This window comes from Sinocyclocheilus anshuiensis, unplaced genomic scaffold (genome assembly GCF_001515605.1).
Source record: "Sinocyclocheilus anshuiensis isolate Anshui unplaced genomic scaffold, SAMN03320099.WGS_v1.1 scaffold925, whole genome shotgun sequence".
NCBI lineage: Eukaryota > Metazoa > Chordata > Actinopteri > Cypriniformes > Cyprinidae > Sinocyclocheilus > Sinocyclocheilus anshuiensis.
The window spans coordinates 230,773-250,081 of record NW_015555753.1 but is presented as its reverse complement, the minus strand read 5'-3'; the positions used below and the strand labels follow the sequence as shown (position 1 = coordinate 250,081).

The 19,309-nt window shown below is 37.8% G+C and overlaps 4 protein-coding genes across 5 annotated transcripts; 3 read left to right on the top strand and 1 right to left on the bottom strand.

The window, feature by feature from the left end:
• Window positions 1-1,226: 1,226 nt before the first annotated feature.
• On the top strand, window positions 1,227-3,838 carry LOC107673765 (uncharacterized). Its single transcript, XM_016467539.1, has 2 exons — window positions 1,227-1,620; window positions 2,595-3,838. The coding sequence occupies exons 1-2, from the start codon at window positions 1,285-1,287 to the stop codon at window positions 3,834-3,836; spliced, it is 1,578 nt and encodes a 525-aa protein (XP_016323025.1). The 5' UTR covers window positions 1,227-1,284; the 3' UTR covers window positions 3,837-3,838.
• Window positions 3,839-5,435: 1,597 nt separating this feature from the next.
• On the bottom strand, window positions 5,436-9,069 carry LOC107673766 (thymidine kinase 2, mitochondrial-like). 2 transcript variants are annotated; one of them, XM_016467540.1, is made up of 10 exons: window positions 8,827-9,069; window positions 8,519-8,556; window positions 8,295-8,369; window positions 7,980-8,033; window positions 7,772-7,861; window positions 7,526-7,599; window positions 7,114-7,202; window positions 6,904-6,983; window positions 5,680-5,760; window positions 5,436-5,540 (listed from the first exon to the last, which is right to left on the bottom strand). In XM_016467540.1, the coding sequence occupies exons 1-10, from the start codon at window positions 8,975-8,977 to the stop codon at window positions 5,457-5,459; spliced, it is 816 nt and encodes a 271-aa protein (XP_016323026.1). In that variant the 5' UTR covers window positions 8,978-9,069; the 3' UTR covers window positions 5,436-5,456. The 2 variants fall into 2 exon arrangements, with proteins under 2 accessions (XP_016323026.1, XP_016323027.1); XM_016467541.1 differs by having other exon boundaries at window positions 8,519-8,683; window positions 8,827-8,903.
• A 559-nt stretch (window positions 9,070-9,628) lies between these two features.
• Window positions 9,629-11,227, top strand: LOC107673767 (chemokine-like factor). The gene is made up of 4 exons (XM_016467542.1): window positions 9,629-9,975; window positions 10,196-10,351; window positions 10,501-10,596; window positions 10,765-11,227. The coding sequence occupies exons 1-4, from the start codon at window positions 9,889-9,891 to the stop codon at window positions 10,870-10,872; spliced, it is 447 nt and encodes a 148-aa protein (XP_016323028.1). The 5' UTR covers window positions 9,629-9,888; the 3' UTR covers window positions 10,873-11,227.
• Window positions 11,228-11,659: 432 nt separating this feature from the next.
• LOC107673761 (CKLF-like MARVEL transmembrane domain-containing protein 3) lies at window positions 11,660-15,715 on the top strand. The gene is made up of 5 exons (XM_016467535.1): window positions 11,660-11,994; window positions 13,713-13,868; window positions 13,989-14,084; window positions 14,236-14,350; window positions 15,275-15,715. Exons 1-5 carry the CDS (start codon window positions 11,878-11,880, stop codon window positions 15,301-15,303), a joined length of 513 nt encoding a protein of 170 aa, XP_016323021.1. The 5' UTR covers window positions 11,660-11,877; the 3' UTR covers window positions 15,304-15,715.
• The last annotated feature ends 3,594 nt before the right edge of the window (window positions 15,716-19,309 follow it).

The window sequence follows — 19,309 nt, the reverse complement described above, 5'->3', positions numbered from 1 at the left end:
GTTGTACAGAATATTTACCATTTCATGCACCACGTATTTACACAAGACTACTTAAAATGTTCCACAACATTTTCAAGTTTAAGCTGGATTTCCCCCATGGATACCCAATTCATAGATCAGGGGCCGGTTGCATAAACTGCTTATGGCGCTTTTCCACTGCGTGGTACGACTCGGCTCGGTACGACTAGGGGAACGTCTGTACTTCCTCAACAGACCACGAAACAGCCACTTTTTGGTTGTTAAAAAAAGGTGCGCTCGTTCAAAACAGTTGCATTCGATCCTTCGCTGGCTGTGCTGATTTAAATCTAGCGGTTCTGTTCTGTTTGTGTCGCAAGTTCAGTGACGCAGGTAGTGACGATTCTCTCCGGCCAATCCGTGATCAGCAGAGTTTACACGTCACGTTTTGGTAACGGTACGGTTCGCTTGGAACCCCAACCGAAGTGGTACTAAAAAAAGTACCAGGTACTGTACCCAGTGGAAAACCCCCCAAAAGTGAACCGTACCGTGCCGTACCATGCAGTGGAAAAGCGCCATTAGACTAGTCTTAAAAAATTAGCCATCTAATTTGTTTTCTTCTAGACTGGTCATAACTGTTTATATCAGTTAAAAAAATGTAGTTTGGCCCAATTTTAATCAGAAAATTGAGACTGATTGGCTAACTGCAGTTCTTAAAACACAGTCTTAACATATAGTGGCTATGCTTTTGCAACTGGCCCCAGGTATTTTCCTTTCTGACATCACTCAAAAACGTGTTTGACGTGCATTGCGTCAATTTTGTGATTACGGCGCCATCTTCTGGACATCTTTTACACGCAAGTCATGAGAATTACTTATTTTTTGCACGCACTAGATGTCAGTAATGTTTCCCACATACGAAGGCAGAATAACAATGGTGACATGTAGGTATACCAGCAACCGTTTCTCGGACAAATCGTGGACAAATACCCCTGTAATAATCAAGTAGTACTTACAGATGTGTAATATATAGTTATTTCAGGTGTCTGTTAAGGCTGAGATGAATGATAACGAGATCGCTATTACGTCGCTGATGCCTACAGGACAGTTTTGCTTATCGGTCATGGACATTGTGGAAATGTAAGAATTGCTTTAATTACTGTAATCCTGCTAAATTATTATTAAACTACAATATGAAAACGTATATTTGAGGTTCTTCCGTGTTTGCGATACCTGCATATTCATCATCATCACTCCTCATTTGCATACTGTCTACTTTCGCTTCCTCAACGGGAGTTGATCAACTTGATTATACTTTCTGTCACAATAATGACCAACAACGTCGAAGACCAAACGCCTGTTTCGCGAAAAGACGTGTTCGTTAAGTATCTACAGTACTACGACAGAGTTTGTTGTGAAGGCGACCTGAAAGTGTGCTCAGAGACACAGGTGACAGATGAAGCCAGGCGCGTGCTGCTGTTACCGGAGGAAGAGCCGCGGAAGAGATTCAACACGCCGGACTTCTATGAGACTCTGTATGAGTGCGCACAGTACAGAGACTGCCAGAGACGAGTCCACGACTTTAAAAAAGCCGCCGAGTTACTGGAGATGTTCTGTGTCAACCTGTTTTTGTTTCCGTGGAAGAAAGAGATTAAAACATTAAAGGTAAATGAAAGCCGCTAGTGATAGGCTAGGTCTATCCTCTCTACTCTCCCAGCTGATGATAAGAAGTTGTTAAACCGGCCTCAGATGGTTTGCTGGTCTCCTGGCCTGATCAGACTGGTCTGTTATGGTTTTAGAAGGGTTTGGGGTACTTTTCAGTTGATCAGACCAGCTAGACAATCAACAAGACAGCTTAGCCACGCTGGAATGCCAAGTAAAACTAGCAAACTATTTGAGGCTGGTTAATTGTCACAGACTTCCTTTAATTCTCATGTTCTATTTGAGGTCTGAGAGACCCCAAGCACGTTTTGATGACCACAAAATCATTTTTAACACCAAAGTATTGTTAATACATAATGACTTTTCTGAGAGCTGATTATGCTAAAAACAAAAAACAGTGTAACTTAAAACAGCCCTAGATGGTTTGCTGATTTTCACTGGTCTCCTAGACTGTTCAGGCTGATTTTAGAAGATTTCTAAACAGTTTTCTGGTTTTAGATGGATTTTGAGTAATTATCAACTGTTTAGACCAGATCTGACATCAACTAGGCCATCTGAAAACATCTTAGCCAGGCTGGAAGGCAAACTAAGACCAGTTAAAATCAGCATACCATTTTAGGCTGCTTTAAGATTTCTTTTAGCAAGGCTGCTCTTGCTGACTTCCTTTAATTCTAAAGTTCTGTTTGAGGTCTGATAGACCGCAAATACTGTTGCCCTCAAAACCATATTTAACACGGAAGTATGAATTTATATATATATATATATATATACATATATACATATACTTCTGCTAAGATTCTTTGAGTGGTGTAAACTGTCAATCTCAGCAGAACGTGAAAGCTATAATAATTGGTCGCAATACAGTAATTTACCACATCAGAGCACAAGGTTTAATTATTTTAGAAGTGAAAAAAGAATTAGATATACAATAATAATTTACAATTAATCAGAATTGTTTTATTCCCCTGTTCTCTCAGACATTTACAGGACACTTTGTCCATTACATCAAGCCAGTATTGCCTTTTGCCAGAAGTATTCTTCAGATTATTGGATACTGCATGGAAACAGACACCGAGTATAGATTGTCGGACAATTTTGACCCCAGCAAGGCCAAGAGTATGGGATTCGACCTTTTCCTTGTCAGGTTAGAGTGTGAGTATCTTCTGGAGCTCATGAACCAGAGATCACATGTAGAATGTCTGGAGATCATCCAAACAAGAGCTGCTCCTCTGACCTTCGTTGCTGGGAAAGAAGCTTCAGAACCTATCAACAACATCTGTAATCTAAATGAGGATGTTTTTAAGAATGATGGGCATGTTGAAGGTGGCTCACTGGTAAGCCCAGGGGAAGAGCAGCAACAGGAGTCACTTAAAAGTCATAACCCTCATGATCAGGAAGTCGACAAGTCTCAAGATGCTTCTATCTCTGATGTTGAAAGACCATCCAACTCATTTATGACTGACGACAAGTCTATCTTAGAGATGCAGAAGAACTACCCAGACCTGGCCATCCGACAAAAGCCCATTTTCCGAAAGTCTCAAAGATCTATGCAGCCTCTCAAAGCCCAGGAGTGGGCTGGATCCAGGGGCCACAATGCAGGCCTGTTCCACAAGGCCAGTACTGACATGAGTGGCCCCCAGTCTATAGCCATACACACTGAGACCACGCCAGGACATAGAAAACTACACATCCCAAATGCTCTTGTAGAAGCCCAGCCCTCAGATGACAAACCATTGGTTCTTCAAGTCGGGAAGCTGCTGCAAGGACGCAGCCGTGAAGGCTCGACAGAAGACTGCTTGGCTGAGCTCACTGAGCAAATGGGGAAAATGCACATGAAGGAACTCAGTGCAGATGAACCTCTTAAATATCCCATTGAGGAGACCGCACAGGCCCAGCCATGCAGTGGACCCAATGATGTCATCACGGCTCCACCCACAAAATCCCCAGATGGCATGAGCTTGCCCATTCTGTGCAGCCCATCCCAGGAGCCTGTCTGCAACATCACAGGTTGTGGGAGCTGTGTTGCATCTGATGGCATTTTTGCACAGGACAGCCTCATTAAAGAGCCTCCTCAGTCAATCTACATCCCTAGTGCACTAAGTGCCTGCCCACCAGTGTTTGGACCACCAGCTGACCACAATGAGGGCTCAAACGGTCACAAGAGTCCCACACCTCAGCAACCAGAAGACGACTTAGTCCAAACATATGTGGTGATTTAGAGACACAAAGTCCTGTTTTTTTCCTTATCCATGGCAGATATTTTAAAGTGTACTAGAATGTGGCAGTGCACCAAAAATGTCTTTGTGGTAGTCATGATGTGCAAAGCATTTTCACTGATAGGAAGTTTCTTGTTAATGAAGCCCTGATTTCAGATTAGCTTTAGTATCTTAGTTTATGAAAGTGACAGGAAGAACATCTGCGCCCTTTGTCTTTAACTTCTATCATAGCTTTTTGAAGTGAAGGAACATGTCTTGCTGCTATAATTTTCATGAACCTGCTTGGGTCAAAATGATTATTAGAGCTTGATTTTCTAAGTAGGCCTACTGTGCCTTACTAAATGTAGAGACAAATAAATGTGCACTTTGTTTTCTTAATGGAACATTTGTTCTGCTAGGATGTCTATCCTTGGATTAATGTGGGGTAATATAAGTTTTAAAAAATGGTGTTCAGGGCTTCATTTATAAAATGTTCGTACACACAGATTTGATCCTAGAGTGTAAGCTAAAATTCATGCCAGTATTAAGATTTGTAAAAACGGTCTTTGACATGGAAAAGTGCTTAGTGCCACGTCAGGTTCTAAGCAGGTGTACACATTTTTTCTTGTAGCAGGATTGGAGTACTGCGGGTATTTGGAAATCAAAAAAATGTTGTCACGTCATTCACAAGTAAAGGATTTGGACATTGACTGGTGCTCTTTTATATGCTAATGACATTGATTAGGGGTGTTTACAAGACAAGAGATTTGAAACAATTCAGCTGTGCACAATTTCAAGATCATTTGTGATTTATAGATTCACATCTGGAAGAGAGGCGTATACGCACATTTTTTTGTGCGTACATTCGTTTCTCTGAATCACATGCACATTTGAGAAATGATCTTAGATCAAATGTAGGATGGTTTCTATGCAACGTTTTATAAATAAAGCCCCTGGTGCATCTTTATTATACTAGCTGTTATTTAAAGTAACAAGGTGCAAACAATTTTTGTATTGATCTTAAAGTGCTACTGAGGCTACAGTGGAGCGCATCATAGAATTATGTGACTGTAAATTACAACGTAATAAAATCAATATTTTCAAATAATTTTTTCCAATTTATTTAAAACAATGCCTTATGCAGTATAAATTACACTGGTCACAGCAACACCTTCAGTAACGTAAACAGACCACAGTGTCTGTATTTGTTAGTGACACTGTCTGCAAGTGACAGAATGAACATGAATTGCCATTCAGAATTTAAAATGTCTACTGACATAAAAGAGCCAATGGAAATGTTTCTAAGTGCAGCAGTTTTAGGTAATATGGAATGCTTTCATAAACAAGACTAAAAATAAAGACTGTGTCTCCTGTTAAGTGCATAAACCAAGTTTGCAAAGACTGCAAATGCAAATACAAAATAATAATCATAAAAGGCAGGATTAAAATAAATAAAACACATATCATATGAACTAATGCTACAAATCCTACTATAAAAATCAACTGTACACTGCAGGAGGAATGTTTGTAAATCCAGTTTCAAGTAAAAAAAAACAAAAAACGGAAGTGCTTGCTTCATCTGTCTCAATGAGAGCTGAAGACATGTATGGATTGATTTGATCATCGTTGTCTCAGATCTTAAGCTCAGCAATGTGCCATTAGTATCTTCTCTCTGTTCTCCTCATACTGATACAGCATCTTCTTAAGGTCATGATCTGCTGGGATTACCTGCCCACCAAAGTGAAAATACCAATTACTCCAAGATATAGTGCATGGAACATTATTCACGAGTTCAGCTCATCAACAAGTGATTATACATTGTCACAATACATATCATATGATTCAAAGACTTTTGGCAGAAACTGACCAGAACTGGAGCAGGAACCTCAAATGACTTGTGATGAATGAGCCAGTCCTCATAGAGGTTATGGATTGATTCTAGGTATTCCTAAAGGGTAAACATCAGCGAAAGTGCAATCACTTTCAGAATATATGATAAAAATATGTAATGTTTGTAATCTAGCCTTCTGATACCATTAAAAGTGAAAGTCATCTCTGAGCTAGAACCAAAGCTTTAAACTTAAAGGGGTCATGAACTGGCTTTTTTTAATTTTATACTGTTGTCTGAGGTCCACTTATGATGTTCGCATGGTTTTTACATTCAAAAACATCAAAATTAATAAGTAATAGCTATTTTCTACCCTGGTTTTGAGGCCGGCTCGAGAAACTCTTGGTTTTTATGGGCATGCCGCATTGAAGACTTGGAAGTAAACGTCCACTGCTATGATTGGATAACAGTTTTGCATAGTAAACTAACTTTCTGTGTGTCTGTTTGACAAGCTACATCCTTCATTGCTGGAGCCTTCTGTGGCTTTGGTTAGACACGTACACATAATCAGGACTTATCAAGCGATCTCTAACAAAGCAATAGTGACACAGTACAAATATTTTTTACTCATACAAAAAAGCATTGCTTTTTAATCTGTCTCTCTGCAAATCCAGCGTCGACCTGAGTCTTGTTTACAAAGGAATCCACGGTGAAATGAAGCGAACAAATGCTCAATGTTTTACTCACGTGAGCTGAAACTTCATTAAAAATAAAGTTCAACCACGCATTCCTAATATTTGAATCTGAAGGAAGGTTATGCAGCGACTGTTCTTTCACAACCAGGCACTGCACAATATTTTGCGATCTTTAACGGCATGTTTATTGCTTGGTTGCTCGATCCGGTTTAGCGCCACTTCCATTATTTCCCTACTATGGGGCTACAGAATTAGGAGGCGGTGTTTAACCGATCTATTACGTCATAGGTAGGCACATTCCAGGATCACGCGTTCACTGGGCCTGGTGTCAATAAAAGCTTTTATTTCAGTAACAAGGACGTTTTCAGTTCTGAAACGTACAGGATATTCTTTTAGTACGATGATCTCTTATACATCAAAAGCTCAAGTAAAAGTTGATTTCTCAATTCATGATCCCTTTAAAATGTTGCCGCCATTTGCTCTTTCGCCATTGACAGCAGAGTTACAGAATCTATTTTGGGTTGTTTCAGTTCAGTTTTACATGCACAGCGGTTCACTTATAACTCACCAAGGGAATAACCTTCTCTTCCTCTCTGCACCTCTGCTTTAGTCTTTCGTAGCAAGTCTGTGGAGACGTCTGCAGGTAAACTGTATAAAAACCAATGAACACATGCAAAAAAATGTTTTAGTTATGCTACACTAAAACATTTATTACAAAATTTCAGTTATCTAACGAGCAACGTGGTGTCGCAATGCAATACAGATATATTTGCCATACCAATAAGGTCCACAGGAATAGCGATATTCTTTATGATCCACTCAAACCATTCACTCAAAACAGCAAAGTCCACCTCAGGCATCTTTCCACTGTCAACCAAATAAAATAATACTCTTTTTCATTTAACATTAGTACACGTTTAATGATCAGTACATTTAGTGGTTACACTTTATTTGAAGGTGTCTTTGATATAGAGTAATGAAACAATACTAAGCAATATTACTTAACAACATGTACTTACTATAGAGATATGGTTTGGTTTAGGGTTAGCTGCATGTCATTTTGCATAATTTACTGTTATTACTATACTAAGTACATGTAGCGTGTAAGAAGGACACCAAAATAAAGTGTTACCCATTTTTTGTTCAATAGTGGGCAGGTAAAGCTCTTTCAGCGTTGTAAGGAAATGTACCTTTTGTAAAGATTTTCCACAAAAATGTACTTTGCGCTGTAAATAGATCTTTCCATCATTCTGATTGGTGCTGACTGTGGCGACAGAAACAAAAAAAACAGGTTATTGCAGTCATGATTCGCATTCCATTTCCTCTGTTCACGCAGAAGGCGGAGGCTAATTTCTGAATTGCAGGACAAAAACAGATACATGTAAAGCAACTGAACAAAACTGACTATGTGGATGTGAAAAAGGACTTGTACATGCCATTGGTAAGACATGCCGATCTAGCATTGTCAGTTGGACATATGTCTGAAGAGTGAGTCCCCATCTAGATGGGTCCTGGTACATCAATCCCTGTGGCAGGATAAAATACATTTATAAGATAATCAAATATGCAATAAAGTTTACACCTCGATGGATCAGAAAGAAAAAGCTCATTAAATCCATAATGGAAGTGTCAAGTGATACCTACCAATGGATTGCATCCTTGTACATTTCTCCATTTAGACACTGGCTCTGTTAGCACCTAAAACACAAGACACGTTTTAGATTGACAGACAGTTGACCTTGAGAGGTCAAGTAAATATCTACAGCGGATCTAAATATTTATAATTAATTATAACTAATAGCATAGTTTCATCTTAGGCTAAGCTACACTTGTAACACTCCAAAGAGAAAGGAAAAATTTAAATCGCATCATATGACCCCTTTAAATAAAGGAATAACAAGAATAGAGAGATTTCAGAAACTGTAAGAAATATTATTCATCACAGATTTACTGTATTACCTCAATTTCACTGGTTTTGCTGAAGTATTCCAGACATGTTGTCTTTCCACTTGCAATATTTCCCTCCAACCAAATCTGAACAAAAGTGGATGCAATTTCCAAAACAACAACAACAACCCATATTAAACAATATTGTGTTCACTGTATTCTTCAGCCGTGTGATTGACCCTCTTTCAGATAGGGGGATGTATTCATCCAGATACATGCTGTAGTGTGTAACTCACCACTGATTTCTTCTCCTCGCCGTTTCTAACCAGTTTCCCTTGAGAAGAAGACAACATAATGAAACCTTTCTCGGATTCAGCGGCAAATCTCTATGGCAACAGTCAAAGGCTCGGGGATGCACAAGGCAACAAGCTTAAGCTCATGCCAGTACTGTTAATGCAATGCTGAGAGAGCATGATATAACTCGGTTAGGGAAGATTTGAAGAAAATACGAAATGAACGAGAAATACTATAAAAATATATAAATAAGAATGAGAGCTGTGGTCGCCGATATATTGCGTGGGACGGAAGCTGGCGCAGGACTTACGGTGATTGACAGATGTGCAGCTCCGCGAACGTCCGCTTAAATGCTTTCCCAGTGCAGGCGTCTGTCGGACAAGTACTTGTGTTGACAAAGATTTGTGTGGATACAGAGGTAAAACAACACGACATAACTCTTTTAACAAGTCAACCATCATCTCGCTTGTTTCATCGACGTCTAGTAGTCACATATACAAATATGTGTGATATGAACTCATGATGCGCAGAACTTGCAGTGTTACTTGCAACATTATTGAGCGACCAAAACATGTCAAAATAAAAGTCACAGTTTTTAAATCGTCACTAAATGATTCGTAAGATGTACAATATTATTTGTACAATAAGCCTGCATTATTATTATTATCACGCAAAATTGTATAGAGAAATAGTATTAATTATTGCAGCTAATAGGCTATTGATCCATTACAGTGTGTGGAATTTATATCGATTTTAAAGTAAATATATTGCAATAACAAGGGAGTCTGACACTCATGTCTACAACGCTTATACAGGCAGTTAGTAGTTGACAATGTACCTGTTTGTCTGTATTTGTTCCTCATCGAAACATGATGCAACCTCCAAATGACAAAACTAATTTGAATGGCCAAATTAATAAAATGGCGCTGCAAAACCAAGCAGTGCGTTTGCTTCATCTCGTTTGTTTTCTCAATAGAATAGATTGCGTCGTCTGTAAAAAATATTGTGTGATCTGTTAATGAAAGAGTTAAAACAATACAATGACTTTTATTTTGATTGACATGACTATTTCAAGAAGTATATAGATCTCATCATTGGCCGTGATCAGACAGCCATTATCACAGTGCTCTCCAGATCTACAGTACTTTACTGTTGATCACTTTATGATTTGCACTTTACAAAATTGTCAATGCATGCAGAAATATTACCCCCAGATTCTTACCATGAACTGAATCAGATTACCGCTGAAAACGGTTCACCAAAAAAAAGGTATTTAGTCATTTCCTGAGACTAAGAGGAAACACTCACTCAGGAAGTAATGTGCCAAGATTGACAAGCTGTGTTATGAGAACTACTCATCGACATAAAACATATGCACAGAGATCATATTAATGCCACAATGGAAGTTGATTTGGCCTTGTTGAAGTCCACAAAAGGTCTACTGAAAATATCAGAAATGGTGAGACATTTATACAAATTTAACATGAGTTTTGTTATTTATGATACTTTTTGGGAAATGCTCAACCACTCGCAATCACTTATTTAAATAGTACTGGCATAGGCAAAGGAAAGCAATGTAGGCCTGCTAACTAAAATCACATTACACTTTACATTTCAGTCAAGTAACATCTAGTCATCTTACTAAAAGTCCTTAAAATAATCTTCATTTTTATTTTCAGGTATGTGTTTTTATGGCTTTTGTGTGTTATGCAGTGGCATCTAGGCCGGTCTACATTGCAGCAACATGCATGGAGTTTTTCATCACACTTGGTTTTCTTCTGCTCTACCTACTGAAACTCAACAAGATGTTCACTCTCTTCTTCTGGCCTCTTATTGTAAGAGCATAAATCTAGTGCGCTTGATTGAATGAATGCAAATATTTTGCAGCATTGTTATTGCTCAGGGAACTTTGTATAACACCACCAATACCTGCAACTGCAGCTTTGCAAACAGAACTGTTGGTAATGACCTTATTCTCTCACAGGATATGTTCAACTCATTCTTTGCAGCTGCACTGATGTGTATTCTTAGCCTGGTAGCAGTTTCCACATACACAGTGAAGGGTACTTTGAGCGGAGGGGTGAGATTGTATACATCCTCCATTCCTGGAACTCTCTATTTATCTTTTTAAGCACTATGCAGGTCTTAAATCATTCATACGTTTTCAAACCTATGTGAATACTCATTGTGAATGACCCAAACATTATGACGCAACATGTTTCTCACTATGGAGTCTTTTGGTTAACAGATCGTGGGCTTTGTGGCTGCAGCCTTGTGGTCCTTGGATGGCTATATCCTTTTCAAAAAAATCACATTCAACAAGCCAAGAACCACCACAGAGGCCCAGACAGGGTAAAGCTTTGCAGGACCATCTCTCTCATTTTGTGAGCAGACTTGTTTTGTATAACCAAAATAAGATTGTAAAATACTTAGTTATAATGTATTCATTATTATTATTATTATTAATATTTTTAATAAATGGAGTTGTCACTCTGTCCTGTGAGAGATCCCCCACATTCTCTGTTCACTTGTTAACAGTCTCCAGAACAGTCTCTGCATGGGAATGCATGTTGCTCTAATAAGTGTGCAAAAGGATGAAACCTATCCACAAATCATCACCACTCAAAATTAATTCCTCCATAAATTGAGCATCATGTTGTTATTGTCTCAACATTAACACTGATGATTTTATGTTCTTGTTATCAAAATAAAAATGCACTTTGTCTGAAAGATTGTTGTTATCCAAAGTTATTATGCTAATTTGAGGTTGATTTGACCAAAGCATGAACAATGTATTCAAACCATGTTCAGTATAAACACAATTTGAATGTTGCAGAAATGACTAAATATACCAGAATAATTGCATTCAGTGCATAAAAGTAGCTAACTGCATTCATGACTTGCCTGACGTCTTTTTTTTTTCATGGTACACTTTTAAAAACATTCTGAATCTGTTATTATGAACAGCACGTGACGTTAGCTAAAGTTACGAAGTTTCAAAAACGATTTTGAATGATTAAAAGGGGCTTGAAGTCTGACAGAAGCCCAGCAGAGCATACGATTAAATCTGTTCAGTCGTGCAGATGGAAGTTGTGCAGTTGTTGCACGAATATCTTTACAGCAGACCCTCGTCCTGTGAGAGATGTGTCGCCCACATTCTCTGTTCACTTATTAACGGTCTCCAGATTTCGGGAATGCAGATGTTGCGTTTTTGTGTGCTTCGTTTCCGCACTGTCATTATTTCCGTTTCCACTCCGTGGAAAGTAATGCCGATCTGCGAATAGTAGCTGTCTCATAGCGGAGAGTAGGAAGCATCTCTGTGTGAACTTCATTCGGGAACAGGAGTTTCAGAGGCGTGATCATGGGGGACATCGAGGCTCCGGAGAATAAGCGATCACGACAGACCATAGTTCGTTCTCTTCTCCCGAGTAAAGAATTCATCACCTCCCGAAAAGGACTACTGCTGCTCGGTGAAGTGGTATGCTTTTCGACTTTTATCATGTTAAATACATCCATGATAGTGTATAAGTTGTTGTTTTGTGGTAGGGCTATGTTATGTTTTCTAAATGTTATTATTATCTGCAAGGATGTTTTGTTGTTGTTGTTGTTGGCTGTTGGATGCAGCCACAGAAGTGCGACGTAAATCATGGCATTTACTCTTCTGATTTTAGTTTCTTTTTCTTAACGATATGTATTTCAGTGGCTATTCTTTAATTATATTTTGTACTGAAAAGTTTCTGCTTCTCTGTTGAATGAATAAGTACATTAGTTGTCTACAGTATATAGGTCAAACTTCATCTGAAGGGGGAGTTTTTTTTATCAAGGCAAGTAGTGGCTTTTTATAGAGGTCACAAAACGCCCCTCATATTTTACACACACACACACACACAGAGAGAGAGTCTGGTTCACTATCCTTGTGGGGACTCTCCATAGGCGTAATGGTTATACACTGTACAAACTGTATTTTCTATCGCCCTACACCAACCCTACACATAAAACTTACCCCTCACAGAAAATATTTTTACAATCTCAAAAAAACTCATTCTGTATGATTTATAAGCTTCTGTAACCATGGGGACCTCAATTTAGGTCTCCAAGGATGACACAAGTCCCCATGAGTTGGTGTGTATTCAGGTTTAAGTCCCCAATTACTGAATAAGAACACACACACACACACACACACACACACACACACATGTTGGTATTGGTGGTTTACAGGGGCTCTCCATAGGTGTAATGGTTTTTATACTGTACAAACAGTATTTTCTATCGCCCTACCCCAACCCTAAACCTACCCCTCACAGAAAACTTTGTGCAATTTTTAGATTTTCTAAAAAACACCATTTAGTATGTTTTTTAAGCCTTTTAAATTACGGGGACGCAGGAAGTGTCCTCATAAACCACCTTCATATTGTAATACCTGTGTCATGCGCTTGTCATTATACAAATTTGTGTCCTCATAAACCACCCAAACCAGTGCACACACACACAATTGTTTATGTAAAATATAATAATAATGGCTATTCAAACTTCTCAGGCTGTACAATTAAGGTTGATATGAGGCTTAGTCTGCTAGGATATAATAATTACAGTACTGTGTAACAATAACTATAAAGTTTTAATAATCATTCTAATTTTATGAGAATAGCGAAGTCCACACCACAACTTTAACGATAATGGAAGCACGTTCAGAACATTTTTTTCCAGCCACTAATCGATAAAAAAACATTGACAGCCAATCAGACTCCATAGTAGCACTTGAGTATTTGAAGCGTACATAACTGTTGCATGTGTTCTGTTAATAAACAGAACATCCTTTGGTGGCCGCTAATAAAGTTAATATAGTTATAGTCTACCGTTCTTGGTGTGAATGGTCATTAAGAGTTCACCACATGTGTTTGTGTGCATGTGTGTGGTCCCATGTGAGTTGCAGAGGTCTTTGATGTGGTGTATTAGTGCATACTGTACTGTACAAGATGATGTTGCTTTCTGTTAAGGCAGACTGATCAGTCTCTTTTCAGACCTATCTTTCTAATATGCTGTCAAAACATTAATGTCTGCTTTATTGATTAACTGTGAGTTTTTGTCTTTAAAAGGTCTAGTGCACTCACCCTGTCACAAATGTTGAGCAATTAACACAATAATAACGAACAATATTTAAATAAAAATGGATCCTCATGCTTCCTGTCCCCTCAGGTGATGTCGTTCATCAGCTTTGTGTGCTTTGCTGCTTCAACAGCAGCTGCCTTCGTCACAGCTCCCTTCATAGAGTTCTTGGCTGCCCTCTTCTTGCTGTTTGCTTATTCTACAAAGTTCAATGAGAGATTCAAGGGCTTTCACTGGCCCCTCATGGTAAGTTTACTGACCTACAAAATTACTGTGCTGGAAAATAGAGCATTAGATTATAACATTTGTCCATGAATACCAGTTCTTTCCTTCTTTCCAAATCACCATGCCTGTTGTTTCATCAAGGACTTCCTGCGCTGTGTCAGCGCATCCATCATATTTTTCATCATTTCTATGATATCTGTGTCAAAATATCTGGATGGAGCCTCAAAGACTGCTGGGGTAGGCTCACATCAGTTCAGTCTAATTCTCTTTTATCGGCGCCATCAGTGACAGCAATGTTTATTTTTGAATTACAGTTATACAACATGTGACTTGTGTGATGTTTGCACTGGTTTCATGTGTCTGTTTTTCTTTCTCTTGCACTTCTTAGGTCTTTGGCTTCATCACCACAATATTCTTCGCCCTAGACTTTTATTTCATCTTCAATGAACTGGCCAACTTCCTCAAGGGGGGTGATTCCAGTGAGGAACCACCAAACACACAAGGTATCAATACTGGGATCTTATTTACTGTAAACTACCATTCAAGCAAGCATGCATTAAATTGATCAAACATGACAGTAAAGACATTTATATTGACAAAAAGATTTCTATATCAAATATATGCTGTTCTTTTGAACTTTCTATTCATCAAAATAATCCTGAAAAAATATATATTGCAGTTTCTACAAAAATATTAAGCGTCACATCTGTTTTCAAAAAATTGATAATAATACAAAATGCTTCTTCAGAGACAAATCAGCATAATAGAATGATTTCTGAAGGATCATGTGACACTGAAGATTGGAGTAATGCTGAAAATTCAGCTTTGCCATCACATTAATGAATTACATTTTAAAATATATTAAAATTGAAAAGAGTTATTTTAAATTGTTATAATATTTTACAATATTACTGTTTTTACTATGTCATTGATCAAATAAATGCAGCCTTGGTCAGTGTAAGAGATTTATTTCAAAAACATTAAAAAATCTTACTGATCCCAAACTTTTGAACAGTAATGTAACTCCTGAGATGTGAAAATATTCTCTTTTCTCTGCTGGAGTCTCATTCACAGGATATTTGCATGAAGCTTTACACATCAAACTAAAGCAGCAAAACTATTAGTGAGACTAGACATAGGAAGTGAAAGGTGATGTGGTTTCTTATAAGTGTGGTTTAGTCAACCAGTGTAGCTTTTCTTCTAGTTACTGTAAGTGACCAGGCAGACTAAACTCCTGCAGTATCATTTAAATTTATGAATTGTCTCGCTACAAGCAAACTAAAGTCCTAGCAATTGTCATGCATAGTCACATGCGTTAAACTTCCATGGCATATTATTTTCACTGGGACATCCCCATCTCATTTTCTCTTTTCTGTGGTTATTCAGAGACTCTTTCTTCCAGAATAACACATTCTTCTTCCTCACAGATGATGACTCAGACTCTGACTCTGACTAAAGCTGTGCCTGTGTCCAAAAACCTGGTGTGTGACCACTACATTGCCTGATAAGCAAAACAGACTTTGGTATAACTTTTTTATTGTTTGTTGTTTTGGGTATGCTTTTTGTGACTAGAGTTAAGCAGTCTATTTCAAATCACATAATAGAAGCTATAGAGTTTTCAGTCATTTTTGTATGCGTCCATACAATCTAAACCTTTCTCATTTGAGTTTCCCAAAGCTGTGAATTATTCCAGGGACGCAGCTTCACATCAGTCAAGCTTGTTGATAGATTTTTGGAAGAAGGGCAGTATTGTACCATTTGTGATGACTATGTACTGCCTCTTACAGCTTAGGTGTACTTATAGTGTTAAAGGGATAGTTCACCCAAAAATGAAAATTCTGTCATTAATTACTCACCCTCATGTCATTTCAAACCCGTAAGACCTTTGTTCATCTTCGGAACACAAATTAAGATATTTTTGATGGAATTGAGAGCTGTCTGACCCTGCATAGACAGCAACGCAACTGAAATGTTCCCAAGTCCAGAAACGTAGCAAGGAGATCGGTAAAATAATCCATGTGACATCAGTGGTTCTTCCGCAATTATACGAAGCTACGAGAATACTTTTTGTGCGCAAAAGAAAAAAAAAACGACTTTATTCAACAATTCGTCTCCTCCGCATCACCCTGTAAACAGCGTATGCTGTTCTGTGTCAGCTGCGTCACGCCGGATCTGTTTCCTACGGGTTTTTGATTTGATCTGAACGGAAACAGCATATCCGCATGAGTAATTAATGACAGAATTTTCATTTTTGGGTGAACTAACCCTTTAAGTTCAGTTTTTACAGTATGTACGAGTCTTTTTCTATTTCTATATTTGGAAGCTGTGTGTGCGTGTGTATGTGTATGTTCTCTTAAATTGTCTTTTAAAAAAGATGCATGACTTGGTGATGAAGCCCTGTATTGGGAATAATAATTGTAATGTTTTGTAGCAACAAAATAAGTTTACATCATGTATGAAATTAGCAGGTGGTTGGCTGGCCACAGTCACCTGTCTTATTTCCACAGGTCTACACATTGGCGTTAGTCTTGTAATGTTGAATGAAAAACCAACGTCTTGCCAAAGTACTGCAAAAAAGACTCATCATGCTCACCTAGCGATGTACTATTCTTAAAGTGGCACTGCTCTGCTATTGAACCTGTATTATAAATGTGAGCGTCAGTAGTGCATAAGGGAGCGTCGCCTGGTTTACTATAGTATTCTCAGGCATCACCTTCTAGTGTTTCTGTGAAGAGTGGATATGCTTTAAGGACTCTTTTGGAAAGATGCACTGTCAGACTGCCACATCAATAAATCATTTTGGTGCGATTGTTGTAGTATTGTTTATTTTTTAGCAAATAAAGATTTTAATTTTGCCAATTATTTTGAATGTTAGGAGCAAAAATGGGATATAGAGTTTGTTAGTGATATGTGAATTTCAGTAGATTTGAATTTACAGTGTTTTACGATCGCTGGGGCACATTTCTCCACACTTCTTCAAGGTCACTTTTTCAAAACTCGTCACACAGTTTTCCTTCCCTGTTGAAAAAACCAGCATATGCTGGTTAGGTATGTTTTGAAGCATGGCAGCTGGTCTAAGCTGGTCCTGAGCAGGAGCTAGTTGCTTAAGACCAGCACATGACCAGCTAAGGACCAGCTCAAACCAGCTGCCATGCTTCAAAACATACCTAACCAGCATATGCTTTTTTTTTCATCAGGGTTGCCGACTTTCAGCTCGACACAGCAATTAATTTGACATCCAAAATGCACTAAAACTACCAAAATACTTCATCCATGACTCAAAAAAAACAAAACGAATTCTTCCATAACACTTAACAGTTTTTCAAGTGAATCAACCAAAAAACACTTTGTCATTCCTAAAACAAATACCTAAAAACACTGACAAGTAGCATTATACAATGTTTTTCTTTTGCAAAATTTATTTACAAAACAAGGATGAGAAATCCATGTTAACATTATGGTACAAAATTATTCCGAAGTTGTACCGTTTTGTCTAGATGGTAATAAAATTGAAAGACTAATACCCGTGTATGTGTGTGCATTTTAATATTGTATTACTGTAGAAATGTAGTGAATTTCTGTCTTATTCAGTAATTATGATTTTGGTTTTTAACTTAAATTTAACACTTTTGAAAAGAGTATGTAAACATGCAAATAGGCCTCTAGATACCCGTAGAATTTTGGTGGCTGTTGTTTCGGAGTGAGAAAGGAATTCATGTAATTTGAAAGATGTAGTCATTGAATGTATTTTGTGCCAAAGCAATGAAAAAAAAAAAAAAGAGTTTTGAAAAAGTGACACAAGTATTGTGAAATGGGTCTTAGTGATTGTAAAAACTGCACTCTATGCAGTGGATTCCTGTACCACAGTAAGGCTTTTTCCCCATTTACAGATCAACAGTCCATCCAAATCAATTTATTTGAGGAAAAGATTGCCATCACAAATATTTTAAACAGTTAGCATTTTGTAAGTCTATGCACAACTCTATAAATACAAAAATACAAATTTATAGCACTGTTACATGGAATAAAACATTGCTTTCTTGAATACGGGAAATGTCAGCAAGAAAGACTACAATCATTATCAAAATTTGACCCTCAAATTGTCAACTTAGTTCCTTTTGAAACACTTGTTTTTGATTTGTGACACTTTTGATTTGTGAGTTTAAAATACAGTCAAACCAGAAGGTCAAAATCGGGAATTATTTTGATGCTAAAATCTTCCAATGAGAAGTTCAGCATAGAGTCAAAGCACAGTGAAAGCTCTTACACATTATTAAAGCATAAGCACACAGTATTGCTTTCAAAATAGGAAAAATAAACTGACTTCGGCACTTTCATGCGGAGTCCTTCATTAAGAAGAAAATCATTCTTGTGATTGTCTTTTAACATTTTCAAGCCCACACAGTGTTGATCAATGTCTAGAATGTGAGTCCACGCCTCAAAATGACTTCTTTTCAACAACTGGTCTTGTTCCAAAACATAAAAGTGACATCATTTAAGAACTTAAAATAAGACACAAGCATGAATACTGTATATAAACAAAAAAATTCAAGAAAATATCACGTACAATTGCACTATGCCTTAAAATCTGTGGTAAAAGATACATTTCATTTCCCCCCTAATGTCGTTTGATGACACTCCGTTTAAAAACACCTATTAGAGGGTCAATAAAGCAATCAGGGATCAGTTCATTAGAGACTGTGGATAAAATTTTGAATTTCACACCCTCTGAAGCAGTCATTCTGCTAATGCTGTCGTAACATTAGTGTCCAAGAGCATTCTGACTAGCCTCTATGATTAAGGCACACAGTAAAAAAAAATACACAGTTTAGCTAATGCATTCATATGTACTGCAGTACACTTGTTCCTTCAAATACAGTCTATTACTGTCAGTCATAAGAATTCATACAAATAGGAAACCTTCATAAATGTCAAATGTCACACACAGATATGTAATATATACACCTTCTTCAAAAACTCCACCCTTGCTTAAATTGAGGGTTGGAGTACACAGTGGAGTAGAGAAATTCTTACAAAAAAAAAAATGTCCGATTGACTATGCACGCACAATTTTGTAACTAAAAATTTGTGTCTAATTTAGATTAGTATCTAGACTACATTAGTATCTAAAAAGTGTCATAAACACAACTCCGTTCACACACACAGACAATCTGAAAGCTGTTGCTGTCTGTTGTAATGCAGGGTCATATTCACAAGGTGAAATACTACATTTGATACAATGTAGCTACCAAAGCTGTGGTATCGCAAAAATAATTAACATTAAAATAAATACTGGTGCTCCTAACATCTAGTAAAACCGTGTCTACCCAGAAACAGAGATGGTCCTCACTGCAGAACACAAGATCCAGGGGGCGTGGTTGGATCAAGATCCAACTCCTCCCACCTTACATGTACCTAAACCTAACCGTCCCCACCCCCTGATCCCTAAACCTACCCGTCCC

Excerpts from the sequence above, each read along its gene's own strand:
- LOC107673761 (XM_016467535.1), top strand. The coding sequence starts at position 11,878 with ATGGGGGACATCGAGGCTCCGGAGAATAAGCGATCACGACAGACCATA. Across the intron at positions 11,995-13,712 it reads TACTGCTGCTCGGTGAAGTG|GTGATGTCGTTCATCAGCTT; the intron begins GTATGCTTTTCG and ends CTGTCCCCTCAG. Across the intron at positions 13,869-13,988 it reads GCTTTCACTGGCCCCTCATG|GACTTCCTGCGCTGTGTCAG; the intron begins GTAAGTTTACTG and ends TGTTTCATCAAG.
- LOC107673766 (XM_016467540.1), bottom strand. The coding sequence starts at position 8,977 with ATGATGGTTGACTTGTTAAAAGAGTTATGTCGTGTTGTTTTACCTCTG. Across the intron at positions 8,370-8,518 it reads GCGAGGAGAAGAAATCAGTG|ATTTGGTTGGAGGGAAATAT; the intron begins GTGAGTTACACA and ends ACTTTTGTTCAG. Across the intron at positions 5,761-6,903 it reads AAGAGAAGGTTATTCCCTTG|GAATACCTAGAATCAATCCA; the intron begins GTGAGTTATAAG and ends TTTACCCTTTAG.
- LOC107673765 (XM_016467539.1), top strand. The coding sequence starts at position 1,285 with ATGACCAACAACGTCGAAGACCAAACGCCTGTTTCGCGAAAAGACGTG. Across the intron at positions 1,621-2,594 it reads AAGAGATTAAAACATTAAAG|ACATTTACAGGACACTTTGT; the intron begins GTAAATGAAAGC and ends CTGTTCTCTCAG.
- LOC107673767 (XM_016467542.1), top strand. The coding sequence starts at position 9,889 with ATGCACAGAGATCATATTAATGCCACAATGGAAGTTGATTTGGCCTTG. Across the intron at positions 10,352-10,500 it reads TCTTCTTCTGGCCTCTTATT|GATATGTTCAACTCATTCTT; the intron begins GTAAGAGCATAA and ends ATTCTCTCACAG. Across the intron at positions 10,597-10,764 it reads AGGGTACTTTGAGCGGAGGG|ATCGTGGGCTTTGTGGCTGC; the intron begins GTGAGATTGTAT and ends TTTGGTTAACAG.